The sequence below is a fragment of the Perognathus longimembris genome, chromosome 11 (assembly GCF_023159225.1).
Source record: "Perognathus longimembris pacificus isolate PPM17 chromosome 11, ASM2315922v1, whole genome shotgun sequence".
In the NCBI taxonomy this organism is placed as follows: Eukaryota; Metazoa; Chordata; class Mammalia; order Rodentia; family Heteromyidae; genus Perognathus; species Perognathus longimembris.
In genome coordinates, this window is record NC_063171.1 from 30935716 (window position 1) to 30951805 (window position 16090).

General features: G+C 38.8%; 1 protein-coding gene across 9 annotated transcripts in view; it reads right to left on the minus strand.

Moving 5' to 3' along the window:
• Dcaf6 (DDB1 and CUL4 associated factor 6) overlaps positions 1–16090 on the minus strand; it is a 109354-nt gene that overhangs the window by 89569 nt on the left and 3695 nt on the right. For all 9 annotated transcript variants that reach the window (XM_048357946.1, XM_048357944.1, XM_048357951.1 and 6 more), the window contains exon 2: positions 1738–1799. In XM_048357946.1, the coding sequence (XP_048213903.1) occupies positions 1738–1799 (62 nt within the window). The remainder of the gene's footprint in view (positions 1–1737; positions 1800–16090) is intronic.

Here is a 16090-nt window from a genome sequence, read left to right on the forward strand (position 1 = left end):
AGTACCACATAAATAGAAAAAGCCAGAAGTCACTTTTGACAATAAATGAGAAAAAAAAAAATTTGTAAAAAAAAAGAAAAAGGGGGCTGGGGATATAGCCTAGTGGCAAGAGTGCCTGCCTCGGATACACGAGGCCCTAGGTTCGATTCCCCAGCACCACATATACAGAAAACGGCCAGAAGCGGCGCTGTGGCTCAAGCGGCTGAGTGCTAGCCTTGAGCGGGAAGAAGCCAGGGACAGTGCTCAGGCCCTGAGTCCAAGGCCCAGGACTGGCCAAAAAAAAAAAAAAAAAAAAGAAAAAAAAAAGAAAAAGCCAGAAGCGGTGCTGTGGCTCAAGTGGTAGAGTGCTAGCCTTGAGCAAGAGAAGCTCAAGGACAGTGCTCAAGTCCTGAGCTCAAGCTCCAGGACTGGCAAAAAAAAAAAAAAAAAAGTTCACTGCTTTCAGGATTACACATATAGACATGAAATATCTGAGAGTTGCTTTCAGATAATCCAGCAAGGGGAAAATAAAGATAAAACAGAGAGGAATATGTGGCAAAAAAAATCTTGAAAATTACTAAATTGAAGTGATAGGTATAAAGCACGCTTAAAATTGTTATAATAAAATTTAAGCCTGACTTATGAAATGGTAGGACTTCTATACAATATGCTATAGTAACAATAAAATTATGTTTAAAAACATTAAAAAGCATCCTACCTGTTGAATTTGAAGTGCCTAGTAGATATGCAATTGGAACTATTAGTTAAAGCTGCATATATGACTCTGGTACTCTGTTTTTTTGTTTGTTTTTTTGTTTTTGCCAGTCCTGGGCCTTGGACTCAGGGCCTGAGCACTGTCCCTGGCTTCTCTTTGCTCAAGGCTAGCACTCTGCCACGTGAGCCACAGCGCCACTTCTGGCCATTTTCTATATATGTGGTGCTGGGGAATCGAACCCAGGGCGTCATGTATATGAGTCAAGCACTCTTGCCACTAGGCTATATTCCCAGCCCACGACTCTGGTACTCTGGAAAGCAGTGGAAGTCTTATCATTTTAGCCAGGGAATTGGACAGGATCACTCAGTTCTGAAGAAAAGAGGGTGGTAGGTATCAAGTTTTTGCCCACCCCAACATTTAGAGGTGACAAAGAACAGGATTCGGTGAGGAAGATAGAGAAGATGCAGTGAGTCAATAGGAAAAGAAGAAATCTAAGATACTATTGCAGAAAAAGTATTTTTAAAAGGAGGACTGCGTTAAACATGGCTAAGTTTCTGAGAAGTGACTACTAGATAGGAAGACACAAAGGTTGTCAGTAATTTTCACAAAAAAATTTAGTAAAGTGAATGAGATGGAAGCCTTTTAACAGTATTAGAAAACTATACTGCACTTAAAAAATGTTGAGAACACTTTTCTGAGTTTACATATACTTGCTTTTTTTTTTCAGTTGTGGTGCTTGAACTCAGGGCCTGAGCCTTTTTGTGCTCAAGGCTAGCACTCTACAACTTGAGCCACAGTGCCACTTCCAGTTTTTGAGTAGTTAATTGGAGATAAGAGTCTCAAGGGAACTTTAAGGTTGGCTTCAAACCCCACCCCACCCTATCCTCAGATCTCAGGATTACAGGCGTGAGCCACAGGTGCCTGACGTCATATTTTAGCTTATTCATCTATTCTCCCATTTTATTGGTTACAATCCCTTCTAGGAAGATTACAGCATTTCATCAAACATTTAAATACATAGTTGAGAATGAACCATTACTTACACAGCCATCATGCACATTTAGGGTTGCTTCAAGTTTTAATCTTTGGATAAATTCTCTTCTTCCTGTTTTAAAAAAAAACAAACTAAATAAATCATACTATTACTGACAGAAGTATCACACTGAAGTCATGGGCCTAAGATCCACCATAATGGATTGAGGCTGTAATTTGAGTTCCATCATTTGTAAATTCAGTGGTATTAGACAAATTAACCTCCTCCTAAACAGCAATTTCTCATTAGCATACCCATGACATGCAGAAGTGCTTTAAGCAAGGAAAGCACCAAGTACAGTGTCTAGAGTGCAGCAAACATAAAGTTTCTTCTTGACCAATTCATTTAATATTTATCTAGTATTCACTGTGCCAAGTAATGTTAGCTAGTAATACAGTGGTAAAATGAAATCGATATATGTAGACACACACACACACACACACACACACACACACACACACACACACTAGTGAAAGCATTATTTTTAAAAAAGCAGGAAGCCAGAGATTGTTGGCTCATACCTGTAATCCTAGCTACTCAAAAGGCTAAGGTCTGAGGATCACAGTTCAAAGGCAGCCTAGGCAGGAAAATCTGTGAGGCTCTTTATCTCCAACAAAATACTCAAAAAAAGCCAGAAATAACTCCAACAAAATACTCAAAAAAAGCCAGAAATAATGCTATGGCTCAAGTGGTAGAGTGCTATCTCTGAGCAAAAGAAGCTCAAGGACAGCAACAAGAATAGGCAAAATAAAGGAAAAGAAAGAAAGAGAACATGCAGAAAAAAAAGAGCTAAAAGAGAGTAGGGAGGAGAGCAGTTAGGATTTCAATTTTAAATAGAATGCCAAATACCAAAATTTTAACAAATATTTTCTTTTCTTTGTGCTTGTGTTAGGGCTTGACCTCAAGGCCTCACACGCTCAATGTTTTTACTCATGACTGGTCCTCTACCACTTGAGCCACACTGCTAGTCTAGCAGTGTGAGTTTGGGGGTTAATGAGATAGAATATCTTGGACTTTTCTGCCCAGACTGGCTTCAAACATTGATAATGTGCCTCAGATCTCACTTCAAGTAGCTAGAATTAAATAAAGTGTGAGCCACCTGCATCCACTTGTTAAAGTATGTTAAAGCTAATATTACAATGATGAAATAAAGCAGAAAAAAAAGCCAAATTCCCTTTAACAGAATAGTTAAAATATGAATGCTTTTACCAAAGACAGAGCAGAAAATGTTTATCAGAAACTGTAATGAAAGGAAGCTGAATTCATGATGAGCAATAATTAAACAAATAATCTGATGAGTTCTAATAAAAATTAATGATTGCATTCTGTCACAAAGAACAATTTCTCTATTATGTTCTTTTCATTAAATAAAAAGATCAAGATCCTCTCAAAGCCAATTTGCTTTACTTCCTTCTTACTTATAACAGGTGATAATAAGGTAAAGGATACACAGGTTAAAATTATTAAGATGATGTTCTATAATTCTTTTTTTTTTTTTGGCCAGTCCTGGGCCTTGGACTCAGGGCCTGAGCACTGTCCCTGGCTTCTTCCCGCTCAAGGCTAGCACTCTGCCACTTGAGCCACAGCGCCGCTTCTGGCCATTTTCTGTATATGTGGTGCTGGGGAATCGAACCTAGGGCCTCGTGTATCCGAGGCAGGCACTCTTGCCGCTAGGCTATATCCCCAACCCCTCTATAATTCTTAAATTAGAGTACAACATCTAGACAGACTCAAGAGAATGTTTTCATGAACTATGGAGTTCTCTTCTTAATGTTTTCATTTGGTTGGGGGAGGGGGAGATGTAAGGATGTAACCTTGTAACTTCAACCCACAATCTTCCTGCCTCAGAATACTAGGATTATAAGCATTACCATTGTGTTTAGCTATATTGTTCTTTATCTGATTTTCAACTTAAAACATGCCAACTACAGCAAATAAGAAAAAAAAATCCTCTTGGGCAAAGGCAAGGTTGGTAATCCTACTGAGTTAAAGTTAAAAAACAAAACAAAACACTGCATTACCCTCAAAATCATGGTGGTTCAAATGAATTAATATGATAGAAATTAGAACTTACTAAAATCCTACAAATACTTTTTTCCCAAAATATCTTAAATATGATTTTAAAACCAGTTCTAGCTGGTTTGGATAACAAAAATGGTGGCAGGACACAAGAGAATAGAAAATAAAGTGAGTTATTTTAGCAAGAACTCATGACAGGGAATACCAATAAACATGTAGTAAGACATGCTACAATTAAATGAAAAGCTCCTCAGTGACTTTTGTCAACTAGATATCCCATAAAGTATGCTTCTAAAAGAGAAAGGAATAATTAAATAAGTCTAAAAGCTGAATGCTCTCTAATCAAAATAAATATAACCTCATTTCTGAATGCTATTAAAAACTGTAAAACAACCTGGCCTATTTGCAAGACAACCAATTAGCCTGCCAAGACCATAAAACACCTATATCAGAGACAAAGGATTTTATACTTAGAAGGCAGCATGAGCTTCTGGTACACATTAGTTACCCTTGCCTCCCAAGTCCCTTCTCAGTTCTCAGAGAGGCCTGTATCAATACTGTACAGAGAGGTTACAGTTTCATACGCAAGGCAGTATATACATTCCAGAACTCAAACCTTTTATCAAGCAAATTTGCCTGACTTTTGTCCAGAAATGAGTTATCTTTAGTATACTGGGCAACAAGCAAACTTGCCTACAGTTTGTTATTCACAATGTTACATATTGTATTTTTATTTGTATTTTATTTTTATCTGTTCACTACCAAAAAAAAAAAAAACCATTGAAAAGACAATCCAGAACAAGGCAGATAAGTGTCTCATTGCAAGAAATGTATAAAAATAAACAAGAGCCATAGAGAATTCTTCTCCAACAACTAGACACTTGGAATATGGATGAACATAAGCTCAGTGTGGCTTCTTACCCCAAATCTTTTCACACACTAGCAACTGCTTACCACTAAGCCTATAAATTTGTTGTTTGTAAACTTCCCAGCCTAAGCAATTTTGTTACAGCAGCCTAAATGGACTGAGAGAACCAATTAACAGGAAAAGATCAGACACTGGGCTAGGAAACCTGGGTAAGTTTAGCATTAAAGTAGCTCAAATGATAAATAATGTCAAATGAAATAAAAAATTTGTTAAAGTGCTTTCCTAACTCTGCTTCTAAGTATCACCAGCCTTATAACTTCCCTCTTGGCCAGTTATGTCAACTTTGTTAATAAAGTCATATATAGAACAAAGTTTTGTCTCTCTTTTCAGACAATATTAGCTTAATCTGTGCATATACAGGAAGTGGGACTAATTTGAAGTGTCTGCAGTGTATATGGCATTCTGCTGGTTATTTGGAGATAAGTCTCTCCACCTTTTCTCTGAGGGCTGGCTTCCTCTCCACCTTTTCTCTGAGGGCTGGCTTCAAACTGTGATCCTCAGATCTCCACCTCCCGAGTAGCTAGGATGATAGCATGAGCCACCAGCACCAGGCTAAATTGGCTATTTTAAGGAAGTGGCAGGAAATCTCCCCCTCTCTGATCTTCCCTTGAACAAGCAAGAATAAGAAGCATGAGTAAAAATGTCTTAACTCAGCAAATCTAAACTATTTCCAGAATTGCATGCTTCTCCTTAGAGATAGTCCATTCTTCACAAAGTATGGAGGCTAAAAGTGAAACATCCGGGCTGGGGATATAGCCTAGTGGCAAGAGTGCCTGCCTCGGATACACGAGGCCCTAGGTTCGATTCCCCAGCACCACATATACAGAAAACGGCCAGAAGTGGCGCTGTGGCTCAAGTGGCAGAGTGCTAGCCTTGAGCGGGAAGAAGCCAGGGAAGGTGCTCAGGCCCGGAGTCCAAGGCCCAGGACTGGCCAAAAAAAAACAAACAAAACAAAACAAAAAAAAATAAAAGTGAAACATCCATACTGGGTTTCTTGCTTAGAAAACTGGAGATTTATGTAGTTCATAAACATTTACTGCTTATCCACTGACTCACTTTGTAGATTTTTTTGTAGGTTTTTTTTTTTTTTTTTTTTTTTTTTTTCCCAGAGCTGGGGACCGAACTCAGGGCCTTGCGCTCGCCAGGCAGGCGCTCTTCCCCTGAGCCAGATCCCCAGCCCCTGCTGCCTCACTTTGTTGAATGGGTAGCAACTAGGCCTATAGCCATTCCTCTTTCCCATGAATCTTTCCTTGGCTTCTTTAAATACTAGACCAACTATGTACACAGGTCTATGGCAAAGGGCACACGTTTTTCCTATAGAACACCCACATTAATTAGGTGGAGACACTGAGAACTGACAAGTCTTTGACTTCAGGAGATCCAACGTGTACTTACAAGTTCAAGCTTGCCCTTACCACCACCACTCCCACCATTCACGTTCTTTCCCAACTGCCTGTCCTGTGGACATCAAGCCCCTGTATCAGATACGAACAGGTCAACCTGGCAAAGACTATTCAGTGGATTTCCACAATTTTACAAGAGCAAATACTTACAACTTTAAGTGTATGTGTGCATGTATACTTTTTAATGCTTTGCCTTTTTGTGTGTGTACATTCCAGCACTAGGGCTTGAAGTAAGTTCAGGGAGCTCTCTCTTCGCTTTTTCTGCTTAAGGCTGGCATTTGAGTCACACCTCCACTGACAACTTTTTGCTGGCTACTGGAGATAAGAGTGTCTCCAGTTGATCAGCCTAGGCTGGCTTCGAACTGTCATCCTCAGATTTCAGCCTCCTGAGTAGCTAGGATTACAAGCATGAGCCACTGGCTCATGGTCAGCAGTTCTTTGATAGATGGTTTCAGCAAATTTGGCATGGAGGAAAATTTTCTCATCCTAATAAAGAGCACCCATTAGGAAAACACAAACAAAATCTACAGCTTACACCATATTTAGAGCAAAACACAGAATCAGAAACAAAAACAGGGTATCTACCCTCACTACTTCTACTAAACAGTTCTAAAAGGTCTAGACAATTAAAAAAGAAAAGAAAAATTAAGATTGGAAAAAAATAGAAGTATTCCTATAGAAAGATGACATAATTGTCTATGTACAAAATCCCCAGGAACATACTCAAAAAACTCCTTGAGGGGCTGGGGATATGGCCTAGTGGCAAGAGAGCTTGCTTCGTATACATGAGGCCCTGGGTTCGATTCCCCAGCACCACATATACAGAAAATGGCCAGAAGTGGCGCTGTGGTTCAAGTGGCAGAGTGCTATCCTTGAGCAAAAGGAAGCCAGGGACAGTGCTCAGGCCCTGAGTCCAAGGCCCAGGACTGGCCAAAAAAATAAAAAAACTCCTTGAACTAATATGAGTTAAGCAATATCAAAGGATACATAATCAACACACGAAATGCAATCACACTAACATACTAACAATAAACATGTGGAAACTGAATCTTAGTACAATTATTATTTACAACTGCTCCAAAGAAAACTAAGTATTTCAGTATATATTTAAAGAACTATGCTAAGAATCTGCATCTGGATAGTTACAATATGCTGATGACAGAAATCAATGACCTAACTAATCAGAGCAACATATGTTCATGGATTGGCAGATGACTTTTTTTTTTTTTTTTTTTTGGCCAGTCCCGGGCCTTGGACTCAGGGCCTGAACACCGTCCCTGGCTTCTTCCCGCTCAAGGCTAGCACTCTGCCACTTGAGCCACAGCGCCGCTTCTGGCCGTTTTCTGTATATGTGGTGCTGGGGAATCGAACCTAGGGCCTCGTGTATCCGAGGCAAGCACTCTTGCCACTAGGCCATATCCCCAGCCCCGGCAGATGACTTTTAAGTCCATCAATATCTATCAAAATTCCAGGGATTTATATGGAGACATAGATAGATTTTCCTAAAATTCACATGAAAAAGCAAAGACCTAGAGCTATTAATAATTTGTGAGGGAGAGGAAAAAGTAGAAGAAATCACAATACCTTCATGGTTAAAGTGTACCATATAGCTACAGAAACACGATAGCATGATATTCACTGAGGGATAGGCAGAGATCAAATAAAAAGAACAGAAAACTCAGAACTAAATCCATGTACATATGCCCAGTTGATTAACCAAAGTACAAATATACATTTTTATTTGTTGTCTGTTGTGGGGCTTGGGTGCTGTCCTTGAACGCTTTCGCTCAAGGCTAGCACTCTACCACTTTGAGCCACAGCTTCACTTCTGGTTACATTTACTCATAGATACAAAAATGAACTTCAAGCTAAATTTCACATTTCATACAAAAATTAAGTCGAAACAGACCTTGGACTTCATAAACTACGTAAACCTTAGGTAAAACTATAAAATTTTAAGGAAAATACATTTGTGCTATGAAAGACCCTGTGATGAGAATAAAAGGAGCTACAAGGAGAAAATCACATATCTCACAAAAGATTAGCACTTAAAATACATAAATAATTCCTAAAACTAAAATGTTGAAAAATTGTCTAAATAGAAAATGAGCAAAAAACACTGAGACATTTCACTCAGAACATAAAATATTTGATATAACTGGCCATTAGGGAAATGCAAATTAAAACCAATGCCATATCACTACATACCTATCAAAATGGTCCAAATTTTAAAAAAAATGGTGAGAACACGAAGTGATGGAGCGGATACAGAGAAACCATATAATCTACATGATAGGACTATAAAATGTTGCTGTAAAGGGAGCATGACAGCTTCTTACAAAATATGCTACTAACACAGGCAAAATGAAAATATTCACATAGAAACCTGTACATAAATGTTAGCAACAACTATATTCTTAGCCCCAAACTAGAAACAACCAAATATCCAACAATAGGTGAATAGCTTAACAGTCATATATCCATACTATGGACCACTACTTAAAAACAAAAGGTGGGGCTGGGGATATAGCCTAGTGGCAAGAGTGCCTGCCTCGGATACACGAGGCCCTAGGTTCGATTCCCCAGCACCACATATACAGAAAACGGCCAGAAGCGGCGCTGTGGCTCAAGTGGCAGAGTGCTAGCCTTGAGCGGGAAGAAGCCAGGGACAGTGCTCAGGCCCTGAGTCCAAGGCCCAGGACTGGCCAAAAAAAAAAAAAGGTAAACTGCTAATGTACTGAAAAACTTCATGCATCTCAAGACTATTCCGCTGAGTGAAAAATCCAATCTCATTAAAGTTATATACTGCCAGGTACTGATGGATTACACCTGTAATCCTAGCTACTCAGAAGGCTGAGAGCTGAGGATTACACTTTGAAGCCAGCCTGGGCAAGAAAGTCCATGAGACTCTTATCTCCAATTAACTACCACAAAAGCCGAAAGTAGAGCTAGCTCTAGTGGTAGTGTTAGCTTTGAGGAAAAAAACTCAGGGACAGCACCCAGGCCCTGAGTTCAAGCCCCAGGGCCAACATGCGCACACACACACACGTTATATACTGTTGTTCTAAAGTTATATACATACATATCTACATATCTTCTGTGTGTGTGTGTGTGTGTGTGTGTGTGTGTGTATGTATGTGTATAAGGGCCCAGGGTAATCTCAAACCTGTAAACTCAAGTGATCCTGCTGCCTCAGCATCCCAAGTAATTGAGACAAGCATGTGCCACTATTCCCATCTCATGTAACATTCTTAAAATAACAAAAGTATACAGATAGAAAACAAACTTCAGGTTGCCAGAGCCATGGGAAATGAGAGGAAAGGATGTGGCTTTGGCTACAAAATACTACCAAAAGGATTCCTGATTCTTCAAGGGTTGAATTGTGGCTCAACAGTTAGAGTGCCTGCCAAACAAGTGTGAGGTCTAAAATTCAAACCTCAGTATCACACAAACACACACACAAAAAATTCTTCAACTAGAACTATTCTGTATCTTCACCTCATTAAGCTATGGAAATTAATGCATTGAAATCAACATGAATCTACTAATATTAATGTTAATTAGGTTGAACTGCTTGCTACCAAATACACACAAATACAAAAAGATCTACTTAACACTGTGAAATCTAAATGGCAATCATGGGTTGTATCTATGTCAAGTTCCTGAAAGATGTTACTGGTGACTGGTTGAAGGGCACATGATATCTCTGTATTATTACTTACCATTACAAATGAATCTACAATTACTTTAAAATAAAAGCTTTTTTTTAAGTAATAACAAGAACTTTCCACAAAGAAAACTCCTAGTTCAGATGCTTGAATGATGACATCTATCAGATCTATAAGGAAAAATGTATTTCAAGCCCACACAGAAAAAAAGACCACAGTCCATCTCATTCATGAAGACATTATCCTGATATCAAAATCAAGAGAAACTATTACCAAAAAAAAAAAAAACCCTGTAGACTGACATCATTTATGAATGTTTACCTCAAAGTCATACTGATGTCAGCAATGCATGAAGAAAATCTACCATGTCTACTGACATTCCTCCCAGGAACTGAAGGTTGGGTCAACATTCAAAAATCAATTGATATGTTAATAGATAATAATAATAGAATCAGTGAAAAGAAAAAACAAAAAATCATTTCAATAAATTCAGAGGAAAAATAGAGACCTGTTGACAAAGTCAATAGTCTGTCATGATACATCTCTTGAAATCTGAAAAAGGGCACCTGTAAAAACCTACAGCCAGCAACATACATAACAGTGGATGACAGTATTTTTCATCAAAAACAGGACTTACTATTTCCATTCAAGAGTCTACTGATTCCCGCCCAGTACAAGTAACCAAAATAACAACATAAAATGCAAGTGGAAAGGAACAAAACATTTTAATATGCAGTGATATAGCCATCTACATAAAATAGAATAAGTCTACAAGAAAAAAATTACACGGAACAGTAGGAGGTTTAAGTGAGGTTCTAAGACTGTAAAGTCAATAAAAAGGTCAATTACATGTCTGTATACCTGAAACATATTAGGTAATAAGATTTTAAAGTACCAACTAAATTGGTTAAAAGGGATATATATAGCTAATTTTGAATCAAAGAATATCTAAACAAAGAATCAAGTTTGAAAGATTCAATATTGCAATGAAATAATGCATAGATTCAACACAGAATTCCAAGCTTTTTTTTTTGCCCAAAAGAAGAGTTGTTTATAAATATTATATGGACATGGGAGGGGCCCGGAATAGCCAAAGCACCTTTTGGAAAAAAGGAGTAAGTTAAAAGTATCATAGAATCTGATTTCAATATGCACTATAAAGTCTTGGGAGTACTGGAACAAGTATAGACAACTCAGACCAATAAAATGTGATAGAGAAATTCAATTAATTGATTGTTTAATTGATTTATTTTCAATAAAAGGAAGATGATAATCTCCCAAACATTGGAACAAACTACATTCATATGTAAAGACAGCTGAAGTTACCCCTACAAAAAGAATTTATTTAAAATTATAATAAATGTTTATTACATTTATAAAAGAACTTCCAGGCCAAAAAAAGACAGTAAAAATTTTTGTGATCTTAGATTATACTTTTTAAGTACTAAGAAGTATTAACTATAAAATATACTATATTAAGGGAAAAAAAAACAAGATGCAAACTGAGAAAAACAATGTGTATAAAGCGTATTTGATAAAGGATATATACCAACACTATATGAGGATTTTTTTTTCTTGTCGATGTGGGGCTTAAACTCTGAACTCTGGGCCTGGGAGCTGTCCCTGAGCTCCTCAGCTCTACCACTTGAGCCACAGAGCCACTTCTGATTTCTGGTGGTTAATTGGAGACAAGAGTCTCTTGCCTGGGCTGGCTTTGAACAGTGATTCTCGGATCTCAGCCTCCTGAGTAGCTAGGATTACAGGAATGAGCCACTGACTGGTGGCTGGCTAGGAATTCTTAAAATAAGAAAGTAAACATGAAATTAAAAAAGAAAATCTTTAGCAAAAGTATTTGACAAAAAAGGGAAAAATAATTAAATAAAAATATACTTCTAGGGGCTGGGGATATAGCCTAGTGGCAAGAGTGCCTGCCTCGGATACACGAGGCCCTAGGTTCGATTCCCCAGCACCACATATACAGAAAACGGCCAGAAGCGGCGCTGTGGCTCAAGTGGCAGAGTGCTAGCCTTGAGCGGGAAGAAGCCAGGGACAGTGCTCAGGCCCTGAGTCCAAGGCCCAGGACTGGCCAAAAAAAAATATATATATATATACTTCTATACACCTACCACAAAGGCTAAATTTAGGAAGACTCACTACGCCAAATGCTGATGACAAAGTAGATCAACTAGAATGCATACACTATTGGTAGGAGTACAGTAGGATATAAGTATTTTGGAAAATGCATCTTCCAAGTTATAAACACACTTATACAACCCAGGAATATTACTATAGGTATTTACCAAAGAAGTGGGGATTAAAAAAGTATACTACCCCAATAATTAATTTTTAAAAATATCTAAATAAAATCTCCTACCCTAATTATTTCTTCATTGTAAATTAAAATTCATTGTAAATGAGGTTTTGTTTTTGTATATCTTCCTTATAAGCTATCAAGCCATTAAAGGTTTTTCAATCTGTTTTATTTTATTTATTTTTTTTTTGCCAGTCCTGGGGCTTGAACTCAGGGCCTGAGCACTGTCCCTGGCTTCTTTTTGTGCAAGGCTAGCACTCTGCCAACTTGAGCCACAGCGCCACTTCTGGCCTTTTCTATATATGTAGTACTGAGAAATCAAACCCAGGGCTTCATGTATATGAGGCAAGCACTCTTGCCACTAGGCCATATTCCCAGCCCCTTTCAATCTGTTTTAAATACTTAGGAACCTCATTCATTCTCTCTTTAGTCACTACCAATAATAATTTAAAATATATTTACTATCTTGAACTGTTTTACAGACCCAAAGCCAAGACTCATTGGTGAGTATTAATTACCCAAAATGTGTTACAAAATGAATTCAAGGACAAAATAAGCAACACAATAAGATTCTCTCACAAACAAGAACCTCATCTAGTAAAGCTAAACTTCTGTCTGGAAAATCCTTTAGCTTTGTGCATCTTGAGTTGCCATGTAAATGTATTTCTTGTGTGTGTGCCAGTCCTCGAGCTTAAGCTCAGGGCCACTGTCCTTTGTGCTCAAGACTAGCGCTCTACCACTTGAGTGACAGCTCCACTCCTGGCTTTTTTGGTGTTTGAATGGAGCTGAGTTTCACAGACTTTTCTGCCCAGGCTGGCTTGGAACTCTGATCCTCAGATCTCAGTCTCCCGAGTAGCTAGGATTACAGGCATGAGCCACCAGTCCCCAGCTTGTAAGTGTATCATTTACTATGGATCATGGTCAAAACAGTTTTAAAACCCTGCAAAAATATACCTATTAAAAATATATGTTGGGGGGCTGGGGATATAGCCTAGTGGCAAGTGCGCCTGCCTCGGTATACCCGAGGCCCTAGGTTCGATTCCCCAGCACCACATATACAGAAAACAGCCAGAAGTGGCGCTGTGGCTCAAGTGGCAGAGTGCTAGCCTTGAGCGGGAAGGAGCCAGGGACAGTGCTTAGGCCCTGAGTCCAAGGCCCAGGACTGGCCAAAAAAATAAAAAATAAAAAATAAATAAATAAATAAATAAATAAAAATATATATATATATATGTTGGGGCTGGGAATATGGCCTAGTAGCAAGAGTGCTTGCCTCATATACATGAAGTCCTGGGTTCGATTCCTCAGCACCACATATACAGAAAATGGCCAGAAGTGGTGCTGTGGATCAACTGGCAAGGTGCTAGCCTTGAGCAGAAAGAAGCCAGGGACAGTGCTCAGGCCCTGAGTTCAAGGCCCTGGACTGGCAAAAAAAAAAAAAAAAAAAAGAAGAAGAAAAGAAAAAAAAATATATATATATATATATATTGAGCTGGGAATGTGGTTTAGAGGTAGAGTGCTTGCCTAGCACACATGAAGCCCTGGGTTCAATTCCTAAGCACCACATAAACAGGAAAAGCCACAAGTAGTGCTGTGGCTCAAGTGGTAGCGCTAACCTTGAGCAAAAGGAAGCCAAGCCGCGAGTGATCAGGCCCAGAGTTGAAGCCCCAGGACTGGCAAAAAAACAACAACCCACAACTATTAAAATACTATGTTACTGTAAAGTAATACTATCACATTGCCAACAGTTGTTATGATGGTCTTTTACACTGTTATATTTGTTTTTCATTACTAAAACCATTGTGTGTGTGTGCGCTAGTCCTGGAGCTTGAACTCAGAGGCCTGTGAGCTTATTTGCTCATGGCTAACATCCTACCACTTGAACCATAGCTCCACTTTTGACTTTTTGGTAGTTAATGGGAGTTAAGAGTCTCATGTGCTTTCCTGCCTGGGCTAGCTTCCAACTCTGAACCTAAGAACTCAGCCTCCTGAGTAGCTAGGATTACAGGCATGAGCTACCAGCACCCAACTGAATGGGGAGGGAGAGGGAGGGAGAGTGTACACATCACAGGTGCTTGAACTCAGGGCTTCAGCACTGTCCCTGGGCTTTTTTGCTCAAGGCTAGCACTCTACCACTTGAGCCACACCTTCACTTCCAGCTTTTTTTAGGTGTTTAATTAGAGATGAGAGTCTCATAAGACTTTCCTGGCCCGGGCTAGCTTCAAACCACAATCCTCAGATTAAGCTAGAGTAGTAAGGAGTGCAGGTGTGAGCCATTAGCACCTAGCTTAAAACTATATTTAAAAAAAAATCAATTCACTGAATGTTCTAAGGAGGTAAAGCAGAATTTACTAGTCTTCCTATATCTTAACTTAGTAACACATTATGAAGAAGCTGGTCACGTAAAATGAAATGTTTCCATGATACATTATTATCTAAAAGCAAAAGTGCCCATTTTGGTCCATAATGACTGATGGTATTCAAAACACATTGATTTTCTAAATTTAAAAAAATAATTTCCACTAAAATGTCATTGACTGCTTAACCAAAATTTAAGCATTTATACATTAAACTCAGAAAGTTCCTAAAAATTACTTTTATCCATTTAGACAAAGTCACTTAAAATTTTTTTTTGTCCATTTTGTCTCTTTAATTTACAAGGGTTAGAAAGAGTAGATTCCACTTACAGGCAAGTCTGTCCAAAGGAGATACGAAAGGAAACAGGAAATTCCTAAGAGTAAGTTTTTCTTTTCATCCTTTACCTAATTTTCTATGCTGCATTTATAATTCATTTAAAAACACTCTGAAGCTGGGCGCTAGTGGCCTATACCTGTAATCCTAGCTACTCAGGAGGCTGAGATCTGAGGGGTGTGGTTCAAAGTCAGACTGGGCACAAAAGTCCATGAGATTCTTATCTCCAAAAAGTACTCAGAAAAAGCTGGAAGTGGTACTGTGATCAAGTGGTAGAGCACTGGCACTGAGCAAAAGCAGCTTAGGGATAACACCCAAACCGAGTTCAAGTCCCAGCACACACACACACACACATACTTTCAAGCCATGAAGGCTCATGCCTTCAAAGCCGAGATCTGGAGATTATGGTTGGAAATCAGCTTGGGCAGACAAATCTATGTGATTCTCACCTCCAAATAACCAGCAAAAAACTAGAAGTAGAAGTGTAGCAAGCTCCAGAACTGGAACCAAAAAAGAAAAAAAATTAAATCTTCAAAAAGTTTCATTTCTAAAAAGAAAGCAAGAAAGTGCGCCTTTATTAACTATATATGTGGAAATAAAAGGTGTAGCTAGCAAGTTATACTCAACTCCAAAAGCACTGCTCTTCGGCTAGAGCTGAACAGTATCCTGAGAAACTCTGAAATACTTAAATCTACAGGTTTCTCTGACTCTGGACTTCCATAATTACTCTTTTTTTAAAAAGATCCCGAGGGTTAGGGGAATACAATAGTGAACAAACTTGTTCCAAGTACACTGTGCAAATCTACAAAGAAACCTCTCCATAGTTGCGCCCTGGGTGGGCTCCATGCAGACACCCCCCACTTGGTTAAGTCTCCACCCAGTTACCTGGGTAACCAGCATACTTGGAAGCAGTTACTTCCCCCTTCCCTGAGGTCACTTCCTAATCCACCTGGCCACACCCCTACCCCTGCCCCTGCCCCCTACAGAGCCCGACTAGGGGGGGGTTGCCCCTTCTCTCAGCCCATGCATCATCTTGGCCATAGGCCAGCAGTTCCGTAACTTTCTCTCCTGCCTGAATACTGTGTGGCGTTCTCCTTTACTGGCTACCTACTTTAAAAATCTAACAAGTGCTAATGTACTTGAATAAAAAAAAAAAAAAGGAAAAATCCTACAATGGAATTTACAATAAGATCATAAAGATTACAACTGCTGGCCTAGCCTTTGAGTTCATACTATTCCAAATGAACATTTTATTCATTCAAGTGAATCTTGCAATTGGGAGCTATAAATTCATACTTTTTTCTCATAAATACAGATAAAGTTATTCATCTTCATTTCTACAATAT